This window comes from Panthera tigris, chromosome A1 (genome assembly GCF_018350195.1).
Source record: "Panthera tigris isolate Pti1 chromosome A1, P.tigris_Pti1_mat1.1, whole genome shotgun sequence".
NCBI classification, from domain to species: domain Eukaryota; kingdom Metazoa; phylum Chordata; class Mammalia; order Carnivora; family Felidae; genus Panthera; species Panthera tigris.
Genome location: NC_056660.1, coordinates 116,904,410 through 116,920,290, shown reverse-complemented (window position 1 = coordinate 116,920,290; position 15,881 = coordinate 116,904,410). Strand labels below are relative to the sequence as shown.

Here is a 15,881-nt window from a genome sequence, read left to right as displayed (position 1 = left end):
TAATAAAAATCATAGTTAACATTCATTCAACACTTATCTTAGGCCCTGTGTATGAATTCTACGTGGATTATGTTACTCATATATAGGGAGTTCTTAGAGCATTCTGGTTAAGAGTTAGACAAACCTGAGCAATTACTAGCTTAAGAGAGGGAGTAGAAGATGACTTGATGTTTTGGAACCTGTATGTTTGGAATGGTAATGCTAGTTGGTGAAGATACACTGAGATAAAACGTCAAGTGCTTAGCATGGTGCCTGACAAGTGGTTGCTCATTATCTTAACTGTCTTGGTGAAGAATGATGCTAGATACTGTAGTAGCCACAAATGTGGACCCTTCCCTGACGTTCATAATCCAATAAAGAGTGAGGTAAATGGTATAGCAGATGTAGACAGTGGTATGAGAAAGAAGAGTGATAGATGGATCATTCCTTCCATGCTTTGATCCTGTGTCAGTGCTCTAGCTTAGAAAATAATATCCCATGCCCTAAACTGAGCACTGGGGTCTCAGAGTTCCCTCCAGGAACATATATTTGAAATCTTTTGTCAGCTGTGGGTGAGATAATTCCATCCATATTTTGAGGGCCTACTGGGGGCCACATATTTTTCACAGAAGGAACAGATGTAGCTGGGAGAATGGATGAGATTACTGAGGGAGAAATGAAGCTGGATGAGCAAAGAACACACTCTTGGAGAACACCTGCTCTTTTCACTCAGGTTTGGTTTTTGTCAGTAGGATATCCTGGTCAAACATAGGACTTCCCAGACTAATCTGGATTTAAATTTTTTTTTTTTTTAATCACTTATGTGCCCTCAAGCAAGTCACTTTAACTCTCAGAAGTCCCAAATTTTCTATCTGTAAAATGGTGAGACTAATGGAGTCTGTCACATGGCAATGCCAGGATTCAGTGAGGAACAACACGGAGAGTTTTGCATAGTGTCTGGTTTAGAGCAAGTGCATGGTAAATGGTAACTATTATTCCTGAGTAGTTACCTGTTGGCAATAACTAGTTTTTCAGAATAAAAAACACCACTAGGAAATAGACCTGCGATTCAAAACTAGGTGATCTAACTCCAGTCTAGCACTTGCTCTGGACCACTCTCTGTTCTAGGCACGTAGCTTTCAATAAATACTGCCGCTTTCAAATTTTTTCATGTGCTCCACTGATGTTGCACACATAAAAAACTGTATTATCCTTGAAAGACCCGCACTGGATTTTCGGCCAAAATGACATCTCTTATTTGATTTTTTGTTTAGATAAGATCCTGGTCTAGGCTGTGAGAGGGTATAGGCTTTACAGCCACGTGGGCACTGTGTGGGAGCGGGGAGGCCTGCGCCGCTCCGGCCGCCAGGTGGCGCTATTCCCTGTCGAGGCCGCAGAGTTGCACCGCCCACTCACCACCATTTCCCTCCCCCCCCTCCCCCCACGTGAGTCCGAATGGTTAGGTCCGCCAGGCAGGTAGCTTGCTTCCGCGCCTTCCCTCCACCCCCTCACTTCCCCCATTGGTAGGAGCTGCTGGTCCGGGCGGAAGTGGGGCAGGCGGGCGGGAGCGAGGCGTCGCCGTTGTATATTCATGAGGCGCGCGCAGCCCGGCATACTAATGAGGCGGGGCGCGGCGGCGGGCTGAGGAGGGAGCTGTTGGGCGGCGGCGGCCGGTCGGGAGCTGCCCGGCGGGAGCTGCCCGGCGGGAGCGGCGTAGGCGCGGGGTCATCTGCCAGCGCGAACCTGGACATGGAGCCGCTCGGCGGGGGCCAGGGTCCCGGCCGCGGGACCCGGGACAAAAAGAAGGGCCGGAGCCCGGACGAACTGCCTGCGGCGGGCGGCGACGGCGGCAAATCCAAGAAATTTGTGAGTGTCCCTCCCACCCGGTTCCTTCAGCCTAGCCCGGTAACCGTCCTCCGGTCCCCGGTGACCCCCGCAGCCGACCCCAGGGCTGTACGCCCGTCTCTAGGGAGCCGCCCCCGCGCCTCTTTTCCTCCGTTTGCTCGGTCCTGGGCTCCACAGCCGGACATCCTACCCCTCCGGGACCTCGGGAATCCCCGGAGTCCCACCCGGCTCTTGCCCCGGCAGCCTCGGGGCTTCTTTCACCCCATCAGCCCGTACGCTCTGCCCTCCGCCCCCATAGCCCGGCGGGTCTTAGCCCCATCTCTTCCTTCTCAGCCCCACTTCCTTTCTTCTTCCTCTGTTACCCGCACACGCCTTCTCTATCTTGTCCTCTATGTTTTTCTGGGTCCATTATTTATTACCCTTCCACAACTCCCCCCCCCCCCCTTTTTTTTTTTTGTATCCTCTTATTTGCTTCTCTTAAAGGTCACTTCCTTCTCAAGATTGATCCCTTTCACCTGCTAACTTTCCTCCCTCCTCGCCCCGGCTCTGGGCCCTCAGCCCGGTGTCACTTGATAATCCTTCCCCTCTGGAATGTTACCTGACTTGGCTTCTACCTTCCCTGGACGTTTGTCCTTGTGATTGCAGGAATGGGTTCCTGCCCAGGTCCTATGGTCATTGGGCATGACGTTAATTTGTTTCCCAGTATTTCTCCATCCCGAGAACCTGCCTCTTTGCCCTGTTGCTTATCACTTTTCAGAGGGTTAGAACTTCTCTCATGATGATGCCTTTCTTGATTTAGGATGGTGCTAAACCTTCCTCATAGGGAGGAAGTTAGGCTGCAAGTCCAAGAAGTTTGAGTAATTGAATCGCTTTTTATGTTTCCCATGAAAACCATCTCAATTCTTCTGCCACCTCCTGTGTGACAGGCTAGTGACTTCCTTTTTCCTACCTGTACAAGAGTATAGCTGTCCTCAGGTGCCAGTGACTTCCAATCTGAGTTGGAAGGAATACTGATATTCATGTAACACTATCATATTTCATTACCTTTGCCCACATTAAATCTTGTTTACTCCTCTCTCCAGGGAGCTGTTTGTTTGCTTTTTACTGTAAAAGCTTTGAAAGATATGGGACACTATCCAAGAGAGGGAAATAGTCTTGGATCTTAATAATCGTTTGCTAGTTGTAATTGTAGTTATTTATTATTTAGTCTTTTCTTCCAGGTGATTATGCCTCCACCACGGTATCTCTTTCTAGTAACCAAATGGATTCTGACTCTTTGCTCCTTTATCCCCAACCTTTAGTATTCTGATCCAAACCCACAAATTTGGGAAGAAAACTGATAAAATGATGGAAACAGGAAGAAAATGTTGCTTTGGGACCTAGAGGATTGAGATGTGGAGAGTACTAAGCAGAATTAAAATAGTGACTCATCTCTTCCTACCTATTTCTAGCAAGGCAGGTGCTTCTGGACTGTCCTTTCCAGTGACTTATGGGCTGTCAGTAACTGCCTTCTTTTTTTTTTTTTTTTTTTTAATTTATTTTTTTAATCTGGTGAACATCTGTTTTTCCAGAAATGTAGAATTAATGGTAGTGAGGACCCTCCCCCTGGGATTAAAGAAACATTTCCTTATGTTTGTTTAGGATAGTAACTGACACTCTAGTTAGAGAGCTTTCCTTCTAAGAATTAAATTCTGGGGCTTATAATCCTTTTTTATTATAAACATACATATATCTGTTATTGTTGTTTTGCTCTTGTTTCCATGGGTACTGTTTGACCTTCCTCACCCACATTCCAGCTATTCCTGCTGATGTATAGTGAACTCTGTGGCTTGTAATGTTTTTCAGGTCCTTAAATAGAATTTTGTTTGTGCTTTTGTTTTACCTAATACCTGCGTGTTTCACAAGTGAAGGGAATTGAAGTTGAGATACCTGAGGAAACTTCACTTTTTTTCACCTGTGTTTTGGAATGTCCATGGAGTCTTGTGTATGCTGGGTGGATTTGGCTCAGAGTTTTTGGTATTTGCTTTACAGAGGGTGGAGCCAAACCAAGTTCTCTTTTTCTTTCTGAGGTGTTGGTGTTAACTCTTAACCGGCTGAACTGTTTAAAAAAAAAAGAGAGAGAGAGAGAGAAAGAAAAAAAAATGTGTAGCACTGGTAGTGAGTAGAATTGCATTCAGAGCTAGGGGATTGGAAAGTTTCCAGAAAAGTAGTGCTACTTAACCCCTTTCTTGCCAACTGTAACTTACCTCAAGGCATCAGAATATTCTCTCATTGTTCTTTTTATGAGAACTCTGTGACAGTGAGAGACCAGGAGGGGCATTGCAATCCACTTGTCTTTGTGTCTGTGTGTATATGTGGGTGCGTGGAGGGGGAAAGATTGCTGGTGTGCTTTTGTTAGCCATGGCTTAGTTTTTTGAACTACAAGCTAAAAGAACTGTTTTGCCTGCTCCACCTTTGCTAGAGTGTGTGTTCTCTGGAATCCCATTAAGAATGTACTTTATAAGTCTCCCTTTCTCTCTGCCCCTCTCCCTGCTTGTGTGCTTTCTCTCTCCTTCAAAAATACATAAACATTAAAAAAATAATAATTTAAAAAAGGGCACCTGGTTGGCTCAGTCGGTTGGCATCCAACTTCGGCTCAGATCCTGATCTCCCTGTCTGTGGGTTTGAGCCCTGTGTCAGGCACTGTGCTGACAGCTCAGAGCCAGGAGCCTGCTTTGGATTCTGCGTCTCCCTTTCTCTCTGCCCCTCTCTCTGCTCATGCGCTCGTTCTCTCTCCTTCAAAAATAAACATTAAAAAAAAAAAAAACGAATGTACTTTATAAAACTCCACTGGTTTGGACTTAGTGTGCCTGAAGGTTATTTGTTTGCATTTGAGGAGTTTCTCATCTCTTTAAGCTGCTGCATACCTTTCCAGGCTTATGCAGGTTCTAAGTATAGATCAAGTGAATGGAAGGCAGAGCTTACATATTGGCAAAGATACTCTTACCCTCTGAGACATCTTGGGTGGAAAGCAGATGGAGTTGAAGTTTAAAAAGTGGTTGGGAATCACCTTTTAAAAACATTGGGTTGTTAGAGATGCTGATACTTGTGGCTGAAGCTGGGCTGCCTGGTATTTCCTGATTCTTCATGAATCTTTCTCCTCCTGGGCCATAAGCATATCCTTTCTCCAGCATTGTTGCAGTTCCTTGCAGAGGTCTTTAGGATGAAGGAAAATAAAAATTCAAAAGGAACAGAATGTTTTCTGATTTTTCAGCAGTGATGAATTTGGGTGTCAAATAAACTGCTGGCTGAAATATGTGTAAAGGTAGTAATTACAACCAGGGTGTTGGAGGCTGGAGAGTATTCCTGCATTTTATAAACACCATGTTTTATACAATCAAGAAGTTGATGCATTCTAAGAAGGAATATTACTTCCTGATTCAGCTAGAGGCATAAGTCTGTAAAACGTGAGTTTTAGCTTGGGATTAGAGAGAAGAGAAGATACATAATTTTTAAAATCTTGTTTAATATTGGATGTCAGTGTATTGAATTTCACCAAGCGAGTTTCATGCCTTGTGAAAAACAAAGTGATAGTGAAAGTATAAATGTTTGGTTGTAGACCCCTGTCCGTCTGTCCATAGGGAGAGCAGTCAAAGGTAAAGGATGCCAGGCAGAATTTTAGATAGTAGGGAAGATAGAGAATATGAAAGAAGTGGAGTTGTTTATGCAAATATCTGCTTCTCTCTTATTAAGACATTAACTTTGATCCAGAAAGTTGCAGAAAACGGAGAGCTTTATACTAAAGTCATGTGATTTTTTTTTTTTTTTAAGATGATAAACAAAGGGATTACTTAGTTTGGAAAGAGAGCCTACAGGAATGTTTGTGAGATGTTTGAGATAACAGAATGATACCTTAAAAATTGCTGCCCTTTTTCCTGCCTTGTTTTTAAAGAGGTAGCCCAAGGATCCACTTGATCATGTTACATTTACTTGTCTCAAAGGAAATCCTCCCTGACAAGAGGTCAGACCGAGGGAATCCCTCAGAATTAAAATCTCTGCCTTGAGAGAGTTGGTAAATGTTGGGATACTTTTATTAAAAAAAAAAACTGAAAATTTTATGACATGTAAATTATATTTATTATAAAACCTAAGAAAATAGTTATAAGTGAGAAATGATTTAAGTTTGTTGATGTTCCTATGGGTCAGAATAGACTAATTTTATTTCCTGTATGATAGAATAACCTTTTGCTCTCCCATGGGGCTCTCCATTTTATAAATGGATTGCCAAGTTATTCTTGGAGAGTATTAACATTTTCAGTGAAATGTAATGAAGGTTTACAAGATAAGGTTATACCACATAAGATTTAGAAGTACAGGTTAAAATCATGTTTATTACCAAGAAATAGTAGTAATTGTAGAGGAAAGGTTTGTGTGTTCAGATAGTATGTTTTTCCCATTTTATGTCTCATTTGAAATCATTCATGACTACAAAAAGCATTCCTATTTGAAACAAGCTACGTGTTGTATTACTTAAGTGTTTTTCTTTATTTTGTTGCCCTTCCTCTTACTTTTGTTTGAAAGCCTTAGGAAAGAATTTACCTCTTGCTAATGAGCAAAGCAGCCTTGAGTATTTGCCCCTAGTTAGGGTTAAGGAAGACAAAGGCAAGCATCCTCTCCCCTTGCCCAGTTAATATCCTCCCTCCTTCTTTGTTTTTATTCCCTATCTGCTTCTGTAGGGGCAGGGCCCAGTTCCCTGGGCAGCCAGGCTTTTGATGAATCAGGAGCGGTAAAAGCTGTTAATACTAAAATTTCATAAAGCTTCAAAGCTAAAATTGAAAAAGAAAGAATGTTTAGACACTGGGAACATATTTTACCTCATTTTACACCTCTCTTTTTCCTTTCTCTCTTCTTTCTTTCTCCCTTCCTTCCTTCCTTCCTTCCTTCCTTCCTTCCTTCCTTCCTTCCCCCCACAACCCCCTCCAAACATTCTATTAGAACCAAGGAACCCTTTTTAATAAAGTCAAAGAATTACTGGAAAAGAGAAGTATTAGGACCAGTGTTTCAATGAATTTTACCACCTATTACAGGATAACTGGGTGTATCATTGCTGTTTCAGCTCTGAGATTCTTCCATTCATTATTAAAACTTGCTATGAAGGGTAGCCTTAAAATTTTAGTGTTGGAAGGGACTTTAAATGTCATCAAGCCCAAACACCCACTCAGTGCAGTAGTTTCTTCTTACATTTGAAGTTTGGAAACATCAGGGGACCATGGGGTGGATGTTGGATAAATGAATGCAGAAGAAGCACAAATTTTGGATTCTACGTATCCTTTAGTAAATTTCAGGATCTTGGAATAGCTAGAGTAGTAGAAAGATTTTATAAAGGGAACGGATATACTAGAAGCTCTGTAACTGAGAGGGAAAAGATTGAAGAAACTGCTGTGTGTTGCTTGGCTCTCTGACAATCATAGTTTCAATTTGTCCTATAAATATTTGCTTAAATTTCTTTACTCTGAGAATGGGGATGGAACAGATAAGGGGACACAAAGGAGAATAAGTATAACGGAGCTGAATTAAGAGAGAAACACCTGGCATTCTTACGTGGAAGCATTCTTATATGGAAGATGGGATATTCCATCCTTGGTGGTGGTTAAGTGGTCCTTAGTCTAGGTGGTAGCGAAGTTGACATTTTAAGGTAGCAGGTAGAGGTAGAATTGATGGTGTTCTGGATTTTTGATTCTGTGATTTATTCCCTGTTTTAGAAATACTGCTGTGTGAAAGCATAGAGTTTGCATTTTCTTCTAAGATTTAACATGCTTTAAGGATCCAACAGAAGATAATTTATAAACTGTCTTTGATCCTGCAGGTCACAGAAAACCAAGGAGTATACCTTGGTTTTGGGCTTACATCTCAGAAAAAGCTGCCTTATGTTTAATTTTTTTTTTTTAAGTTTATTTATTTTTGAGGGGAGGTGGGAACAGAGGATCTGGAGCTGGTTCCATGCTAACTGCAGAGAGCCCGATGCAGGGCTACAACGTACAAACCGTGAGATCATGACCTGAGCTGGTTGAATGCTTACCTAGCTGATCCTCCCTGGCACCCCTATGTTTAACTTTTTAAAAAAGCACCAAACTGTTTTCCAAAGTGAGTGTACCATTTTACATCCCCACAAGCAATATAGGAGTTCTAGTTCCTTGCTGACACTTGGTATGATCAGTCTTAAATTAGCCATTTCAGTGAGTATGTGATGGTCCTTCAGTGTGACTTTAATTTGCGTTTGTGTAATGATGTTGAGCATCTTTTCAACTATTTATTTGCTATTTATGTATCTTCACTGAAGTGTCTGTTCAGATTTTTTCCCATTAAAAAAAATTTTTTTTTAATGTTTATTTTAGAGAAAGAGAGAGAGTGCGAGTGGGGAGGGACAGAGAGACAGGATTGGAAGCAGGGTCTATGTTAACAGCAGAAAACCCAATGTGGTCTTGAACCCATGAACCGTGAGTTCATGACCTGAGCCAAAGTCAGACGCACAACTGACTGAGCCACCCAGCTCTCCCTAAAATTTTTTATTATTGTAGTCTATATGCAAGTAATTTGTTGGATATGTGTTTTGCAGATACATCTTTCTCCTATGATTTGCCGTTTCATTTTTTATTTTTTAACACTGTGGTATGAAAAACAAAAGTATTTAACTTTGATGAAGTCCAATTTTTAACTTTTTGCTTTTTGTGTCATTTCAAAAATCTGTGCTAAAATCACAGCCCATAAGATTTTCTTCTTGTTTTCTTTTAAAAATTTTATAGATGTAGCTCTTAAGTTCTCTTTTCCACTGTGGGTATGTTAATTATATCCTGCTTATGCTTTTGGGGGGTAAATTTTCACTTGTAGGCAAAGACAGAACCTTTCTGATACTAAGGATTGGGGACCTTTGAGATTCCATTTATCCTGGAGTCATTTTCATCTTAATATGTGGTGGTAGAAAGCTTTTGTTCTCCTGTATGTCCTGTGCTACAGGGTGTATAGTGCCATTCTTCTATCTAAAAATATTAAAGAATGTTTAGCATCTTTTTTTTTTTAAGTTTTAATTTATTTATTCATTTAAGTAATCTTTACACCCAACATGGGGCTCAAACTCACGACCCCAAGATGAAGAGTCAGATGCTCTTCCGACTGAGCCAGCCAGGCGCTCCAATGTTCATCTTGATAGGTAGGAAGATGAATTCATTCCAGACTGGAAGGACAGGGAGTAATAGTAACAACAACAGTAGCAGTAGTAATAAGGTTTGTTGCATACTTATACACCCCTAGCACTGTGCTAAAGACCTTTAGATTCGTTATCTCATTAATCTCTAACTCAATCTTATAAAATAAGTACTGTTGTTATTCCAATTTTATAGGTAATTAAACAGACTCACATCAAGAAACCTGCTTTAGCTTGAAAAACTAGGATTCAGACTGAAGTCTGGCTTATTAAAAAAAAAAATTTATTCACCACTTTGTGCTGACATTTTACAAGTGTCCAGTTTTTGCACCTTTAGTATAAAAGAGTATTAACTGCTAGGAATTTACTAGAAAATGTTGGTGGCATCTCTTTAGTCATTTGATGACTGTAGTCTATTAAAACTGGGCTCTCCTCCAGTTCATTTGGTGGGAAAGAAGTACTGGGTTTAGATGGACCAAGTGCAGTGGCTAAATGGCTAGCTAACTGCTTTTTGCATTTAGTGATTTAAACTTTGAAATCATTGCAAGAGTTACAATTAAACCTTTCTTAGACATGAAGAAGTAGCTATTTCAGTGCATCACAACCAATCTTTGCTCTGGCTCATGAGTTATTAAGAAGTTGCCAGTTATTATTTTTTTATTTTAATTTTTTTAAATGTTTTATTTATTTTTGAGAGAGAGAGAGAAAGAGTAAGCAAGCAAGCAAGCAGGTGAGGGGCAGAGAGAGAGGGAGATACAGAATCTGAATCAGGCTCCAGGCTCTGAGCTGTCAGCACAGAGCCGGACATGGGGCTTGAACTCACAAACTGTGAGATCATGACCTGAGCTGAAGTCGGACACTTAACCGACTGAGCGACCCAGGCACCCCACCAGTTGTTATTTTTAAAGGCAACCTTCTATGTAAATGAAATAGCTCTAACAGCATCAGCTATCAGTTGTATGAGTTGTTTAAATTGATTAAAGCAGCAAGTAGTGGTGACAAATGGAAAGGAGGAAGCTGTTGCTAGACTGCTTCCCATAGTTACCTTTTCTATATTTTAGAATAAGCATGTAGTATTCTTAAAATCCTTTCTCTGTAGCCCTGAAACTTGACTGTAAGGATTGTGAATGGTTAATATCTCCAGGATTTTTTCTGAGAGTCTGGGGCCTGCTGATGTTTGTTCTTTAGACCTGGCAGTTATTTGCCTGTGGTTAATAATTAAAACATCGCCACCAAGATCCAGGTACCTGGAACTAGGATTTTCTGTATGACTGCTGGCAAAGAGTAGAGAATAGAGTTTCTCTTATTTGTTTGAATTCGCATGGATCTCCTCTGGATCCAAAAGGCTAAAGATCAACAAGTCATGTGGTTGCCCTATCAGGTTCAGTCCTTGCTTTTTAATAGATTGTAATCTCAGTCATGTTAATAGGTGAATGGGTAGGAAAAGCTCAGAGGCTATGAACGTAAGAGTTTAAAAGCTGTAGGATTTTAGGGGTGCCTAGGTGGCTCATTCGATTAAGCACGTGCTCTTGGTTTTGGCTCAGGTCATGATCTCACAGTTCATGGGTTTGAGCCTCATTGGGCTCTGCGCTGGCAGTGTGGACCCTGCTTGGGATTCTCTCTCTCCCTCTCTCTCCCTCTCTAAATAAATAAATAAACATTTTTTAAAAAAGAGGGATTTCAGAGAAGTGAAGGAATTGAGTGGAAAGATTACTGGACTAAGAGAAGACCTAGGTTTCAGAATCTTAGAATGCTGGAGGTTAAAAGGATGCTAAAAATTATTTCATTCAAACCCTTTATTTTATGCATTAAGAAATGTGAACCTAGAAAAATGATCTGTCTACACTTATAGCTAGACCTAGGACTAGAACCCCTATCTCCCACTGCCATCGAAGTATTCTTTCCAAATATTCCTGTTTAGTCTGACTTTGCCACAATTAACCCTGTGAACTCTGGGCAAGTCATTCCACTTTTCTTACTCTTTTCTTATAATATTAGAGAGTCAGCATGTAAGATTTCAAAGGTCTGTATTTACATCACAAATTCTATAATGATCCAGAATAGAATTGTGGACAGTGTTAATTAACTTCATAGAAGATGGGGGATATGACAAGCCTTGGAAGGAAATACACGGGTTGGTAGAGAAGATTTCATGGTGTGGGGAGCAGTGTGAACAGAGGCTCAGAGGTGCAAGTGTGTGTCTGTGGTAAAGAGAAATGGCCCAGTTATAGCAGTCGAGTATTTATATGGGACATAAATCATTTAAGAAAGGCACACTACTTCATAGAGTTTATTTTATTCCTTTTAAGGGATAAAATAGGTTCTCTTTCTGTAGAAACCTGCAGAAGGCAGGATTGAAAATTAGTGTTTTGTAGTATGTCACGATGCATGTTGATGCAGTTTTTGGCCATGTGAATGTGTTATGGTGACAGGAAATCAGCATATCCAAGAACATGAATAGATAAGTGTTAAGGTTCCAGCAAATCATATCTGCTACTGCGATGGAATTTAGATAGTTAATTTTGTTTCAGTTACAATCCTTGTCCATTTTAACGCACCCATCTTTTCAGACTTTTGGAGATAAAGCTAGGTTTAAAAAATATGATTCTCAGCTGGATCTCAAAGCTGTATAGCTAAATAGTGGACTCAGGTAGGAAATGCCATTGTAGGAACAATTAGAACTCTTTAGACCCTACTACTTCTTAAAAGTTGCCTAGTACAGGGGTTCCTGGGTAGCTCAGTTCGTTAAGCGGCTGACTCTTGACTTCAGCTCAGGTCATGATCTCACAGTTGGGTTTGTGAGTTCAAGCCCCACATCAGGCTTTGCACTGACAGTGGGGAGTCTCCTTGGGATTCTCTGTCTCCTGTCTCTGCCTCTCCCCGACTCATGTATGTGTACTTTCTCTCCCCCGACCCCTGCTCTCTCAAAAATAAATAAACTTAAAAAAAAAAAAAAGTTCCTTAGTGCAGTATAGGTTTTGATTGCATGCTTATTTGAAGGGTTCTTTAGTCTTTTGTAAATGAAAATAAACATGTGTGTATATATATATGGCCTTCCAAGGCCTGTCATATCCCCTATCTTATAGTATATAATATAGGGAGGAAGGGAAGGAGATATCTTTTTGGGTAGATCTTATTTCCCATCTTGCTTGTGAGGTGCTTAAGCCCTTTGGTGGTATTTCACTCATGTTAGCAATATCCTTTTATGTATTTACTTTTAATGTTAGTCTTGGGAATCTTGGGATCATTTTCAAGGTTCTCTGTTTCTATGGTCTAATGTAGGAGATTGACAGAAACCTTAGTCCTCTCTCACCAAGGTAACTGAGGCAGAGAGAAGCTCTAATGTAACTGTACCTGACCAGAAGAACTCTGTTGAGAAAAGTTTATTATTATTCTCTAGAGATATAATATCTTCAAGTTTTGTGTTTAATGAAGGAACATGTCTATAGGACTAAAAATGTCTGCATTATTTTACATACTTCAGGGCTGCCAACTTATATCATGACGAATGGGAGCAGTATTTGGCCCAGTGCTATAGGGATTGTTAACATAACATTTAAAGCAAGTAATTGGTAAGTCCCTATATTATTTTAATCTATTAGTATCATGGTCTTTCAGGGCTACAGAAAGGTTTACACAGAGTGTTGAGAAAACAAGACAAAGAGGAGTCTTCTAAGTCATTAGGAAATGTCTAAGTCTTCACAAAAAGTGCTAGTGACCTTTTTGTTTTGTTTTGTTTTGTTTTGTTTTTGTTTGTTTCTTACACTCTTATACTCCTACATAGCTATTCTTCAGTTTCTTCATTTGGCCATAGCAGCAAAGTAGATTGAGACTGTTCTAAAATTATTTCATCATATTTGCATGGGACCTCCAGTGATAATTTTAGTTTTGTTAGTTTTTGTGAAAGATGTGTGTTGGGCTCCCCAGGCATAAAGGCCTCTAGTGATTTCTTGATTCTTGTATTTTAGAAAGATGGGAGTTGGCCTTAGTTGGCAGCTCTTTGCATCCGCCAGGGCTTATTCGTTACTTACTTCTAGGCCCATGGGTGACGTCTGTTTCCTGTGATTGAAACCACAAGAAGAAGTGGTGAGAAGCCACTGTAGGATATGTACTATCAGGCAAGTAGCAGGCATGGAGCTGCCCTCAAAAAGAGCAGTAGTAACTAAGCACAGTCTTTAAGGTCTCAAGAGACCCTAGGAATGTTCTGACCTAGCTTCCTCATCTTAACATGAGGAGGCCGGTGAGGTCTGGAGGTATTAATTTGCTCAAGGTCATGTAATTAGGTGAGCTAGCTTTTAGACTATTCATTTTTCTTTCTCACATTGCTTTGTCATCCCTAATTTTTCTTCTTTTTTAATGTTTATTTATTTTTGAGAGTGAGTGGGGGAGGTGCAGAGAGAGGGGAGACAGAGGATCCAAAGCGGGCTCTGCGCTGACAGCAGAGAGCCTGATGCTGGGATTGAACTCAGAAACTGTGAGATCATGACCTGAGCTGAAGTGCAAGGCTTAACTGACTGAGCCACCCAGGTGCCCCTGTCATCCCTAACTTTTCTCATTGTGCCCTGCCAGAGTGTTTGCTTAAGCAAAGTATGACTAGAGAAGAGTAAATACTGGTGGGCATTTTGAATATGGGAATTGGATGATGTTACTTTGCTTTTAGGTGCTGTGCCATGATTGTTTTTAGGCTTTTTTTTTTGAAAAAACATGTATTTTCAAAATAACAGTATCTAAACCCCAAATTTCTACTTTTCATTTTTATTTCACTTAGTATTTGAATATTCTAGTTATTATGTCTATGCACATGTTTTTGCAAAGTTGCAATTATAGTTGACACAGGTTTTCTGCTTTTAAAACAATGTATCAACATCGGACAAAGGGCTAGTATCCAAAATCTATAAAGAGCTCATCAAACTCCACACCAGAAAAACAAATAACCCAGTGAAGAAATGGGCAGAAAACATGAATAGACACTTCTCTAAAGAAGACATCCGGATGGCCAACAGGCACATGAAAAGATGTTCAACGTCGCTCCTTATCAGGGAAATACAAATCAAAACCACACTCAGATACCACCTCACGCCAGTCAGAGTGGCCAAAATGAAGAAATCAGGAGACTATAGATGCTGGAGAGGATGTGGAGAAACAGGAACCCTCTTGCACTGTTGGTGGGAATGCAAATTGGTGCAGCCGCTCTGGAAAACAGTATGGAGGTTCCTCAGAAAATTAAAAATAGACCTACCCTATGACCCAGCAATAGCACTGCTAGGAATTTATCCAAGGGATACAGGAGTACTGATGCATAGGGGCACCTGTACCCCAATGTTTATAGCGGCACTCTCAACAATAGCCAAATTATGGAAAGAGCCTAAATGTCCATCAACTGATGAATGGATAAAGAAATTGTGGTTTATATACACAATGGAATACTACGTGGCAATGAGAAAAAATGAAATATGGCCTTTTGTAGCAACATGGATGGAACTGGAGAGTGTGATGCTAAGTGAAATAAGCCATACAGAGAAAGACAGATACCATATGGTTTCACTCTTATGTGGATCCTGAGAAACATAACAGAAACCCATGGGGGAGGGGAAGGAAAAAAAAAAAAAAGAGGTTAGAGTGGGAGAGAGCCAAAGCATTAGAGACTGTTAAAAACTGAGAACAAACTGAGGGTTGATGGGGGGTGGGAGGGAGGGCAGGGTGGGAGGGAGGGCAGGGTGGGTGATGGGTATTGAGGAGGGCACCTTTTGGGATGAGCACTGGGTGTTGTATGGAAACCAATTTGACAGTAAATTTCATATATTAAAAAATAAAAAAAACAAACAAAAAAAAAAAAACAATGTATCATAAACATTTTCTAGCTTTCTAATCTAAAAAATGTTACTTTTATTTGAAATGGAAATGTATATTTTATTATAAAAGTGAAACACATATTTCTAAGAAAATATAGATGTGTATAAAAATAAAGTAAAACAATCCCCTACCTTGTTTTCCAGAAATTATAGTTATTTTAAAGTAGATAGAACCAAAAAGAAAAAAACAATGATACATGGAAGTTTCTTTGTAGCCTAAGTACTTTGGCCTGAAATTCTGTATTTGTGTTAGAACATAGTTCCACACTATGAGTACAATTGCTCCAAGTATCAGTTGTACCCTATTTTAACTTTTGCTTGTATTTCTGGTGTTAGAGGAGTAATGAGATTTCGCCTCCTGCTCTCCTGCCCCCCTCCCCTGCAAGATTTTTTCAAAATCAGATCTTACTTTAAATTTGTAGGGGCCCAGAAAATGTTTACTTGGTTTCATAAGATCAAGTCTGGCTTTTTGAGTAGTAGTGTAATTTTTGGATCGGTTAAGCTATTATCAGTGGGCTATGATTATTTCTGTGTATTTAGGAATGACATGAGGACAGAAAAAAAAAAGGTGTAACCATCATTTAGAATTGAAGGACTTGAGAGTGGGATTTAAAATAAGGTGGCTTCATACTTGGTGCCTGTATGTAGAAGTAATATCAGCTGCAGGAACTTCCTGTCAGCCAGGCCTTGGGTGTGTCATACATGTGCTCACCCTTGAGGAAGAGTAGATGTCCTGCTACTCACATCACAACATGGGAGGAGAAGACAGTTGCTACGGAGATTGGGAAACAGCATTCCTGAGTCACTGACTATTTCCAAATGAATGGACAACACCCCCCTTTTAAAGGAGCAATTACAATCTAAGCTCAGGCAGTAAAGAGAGAGACCCAGTAAGAAAGTGAAGTATTTGGAACTGGAGAAATGTGTTGAAATTTTAGAAAAACAGGTTAACATTATTGTTTTCTAATCAGGTTTCCCCCATCATCTAAAAGTTGAGTGTTCCTATGAAAACTTTCATTAAGTCA

The 15,881-nt window shown here is 40.4% G+C and overlaps 1 protein-coding gene across 3 annotated transcripts in view; it reads left to right on the top strand.

Annotated features, from left to right (window-relative positions):
• The first annotated feature begins 1,610 nt into the window (after nt 1-1,610).
• Nucleotides 1,611-15,881, top strand: part of DIAPH1 (diaphanous related formin 1) — a 104,359-nt gene continuing 90,088 nt past the window's right edge. Inside the window, exon 1 of one of the 3 annotated variants that reach the window (XM_007077911.2) lies at nt 1,611-1,845. In XM_007077911.2, the coding sequence (XP_007077973.2) occupies nt 1,729-1,845 (117 nt within the window). In that variant the 5' untranslated portion in view covers nt 1,611-1,728. Of the gene's footprint in view, nt 1,846-11,959; nt 12,577-15,881 lie in introns of those variants that run through there. The other 2 variants (XM_015535616.2, XM_042985889.1) reach the window with 2 other exon arrangements.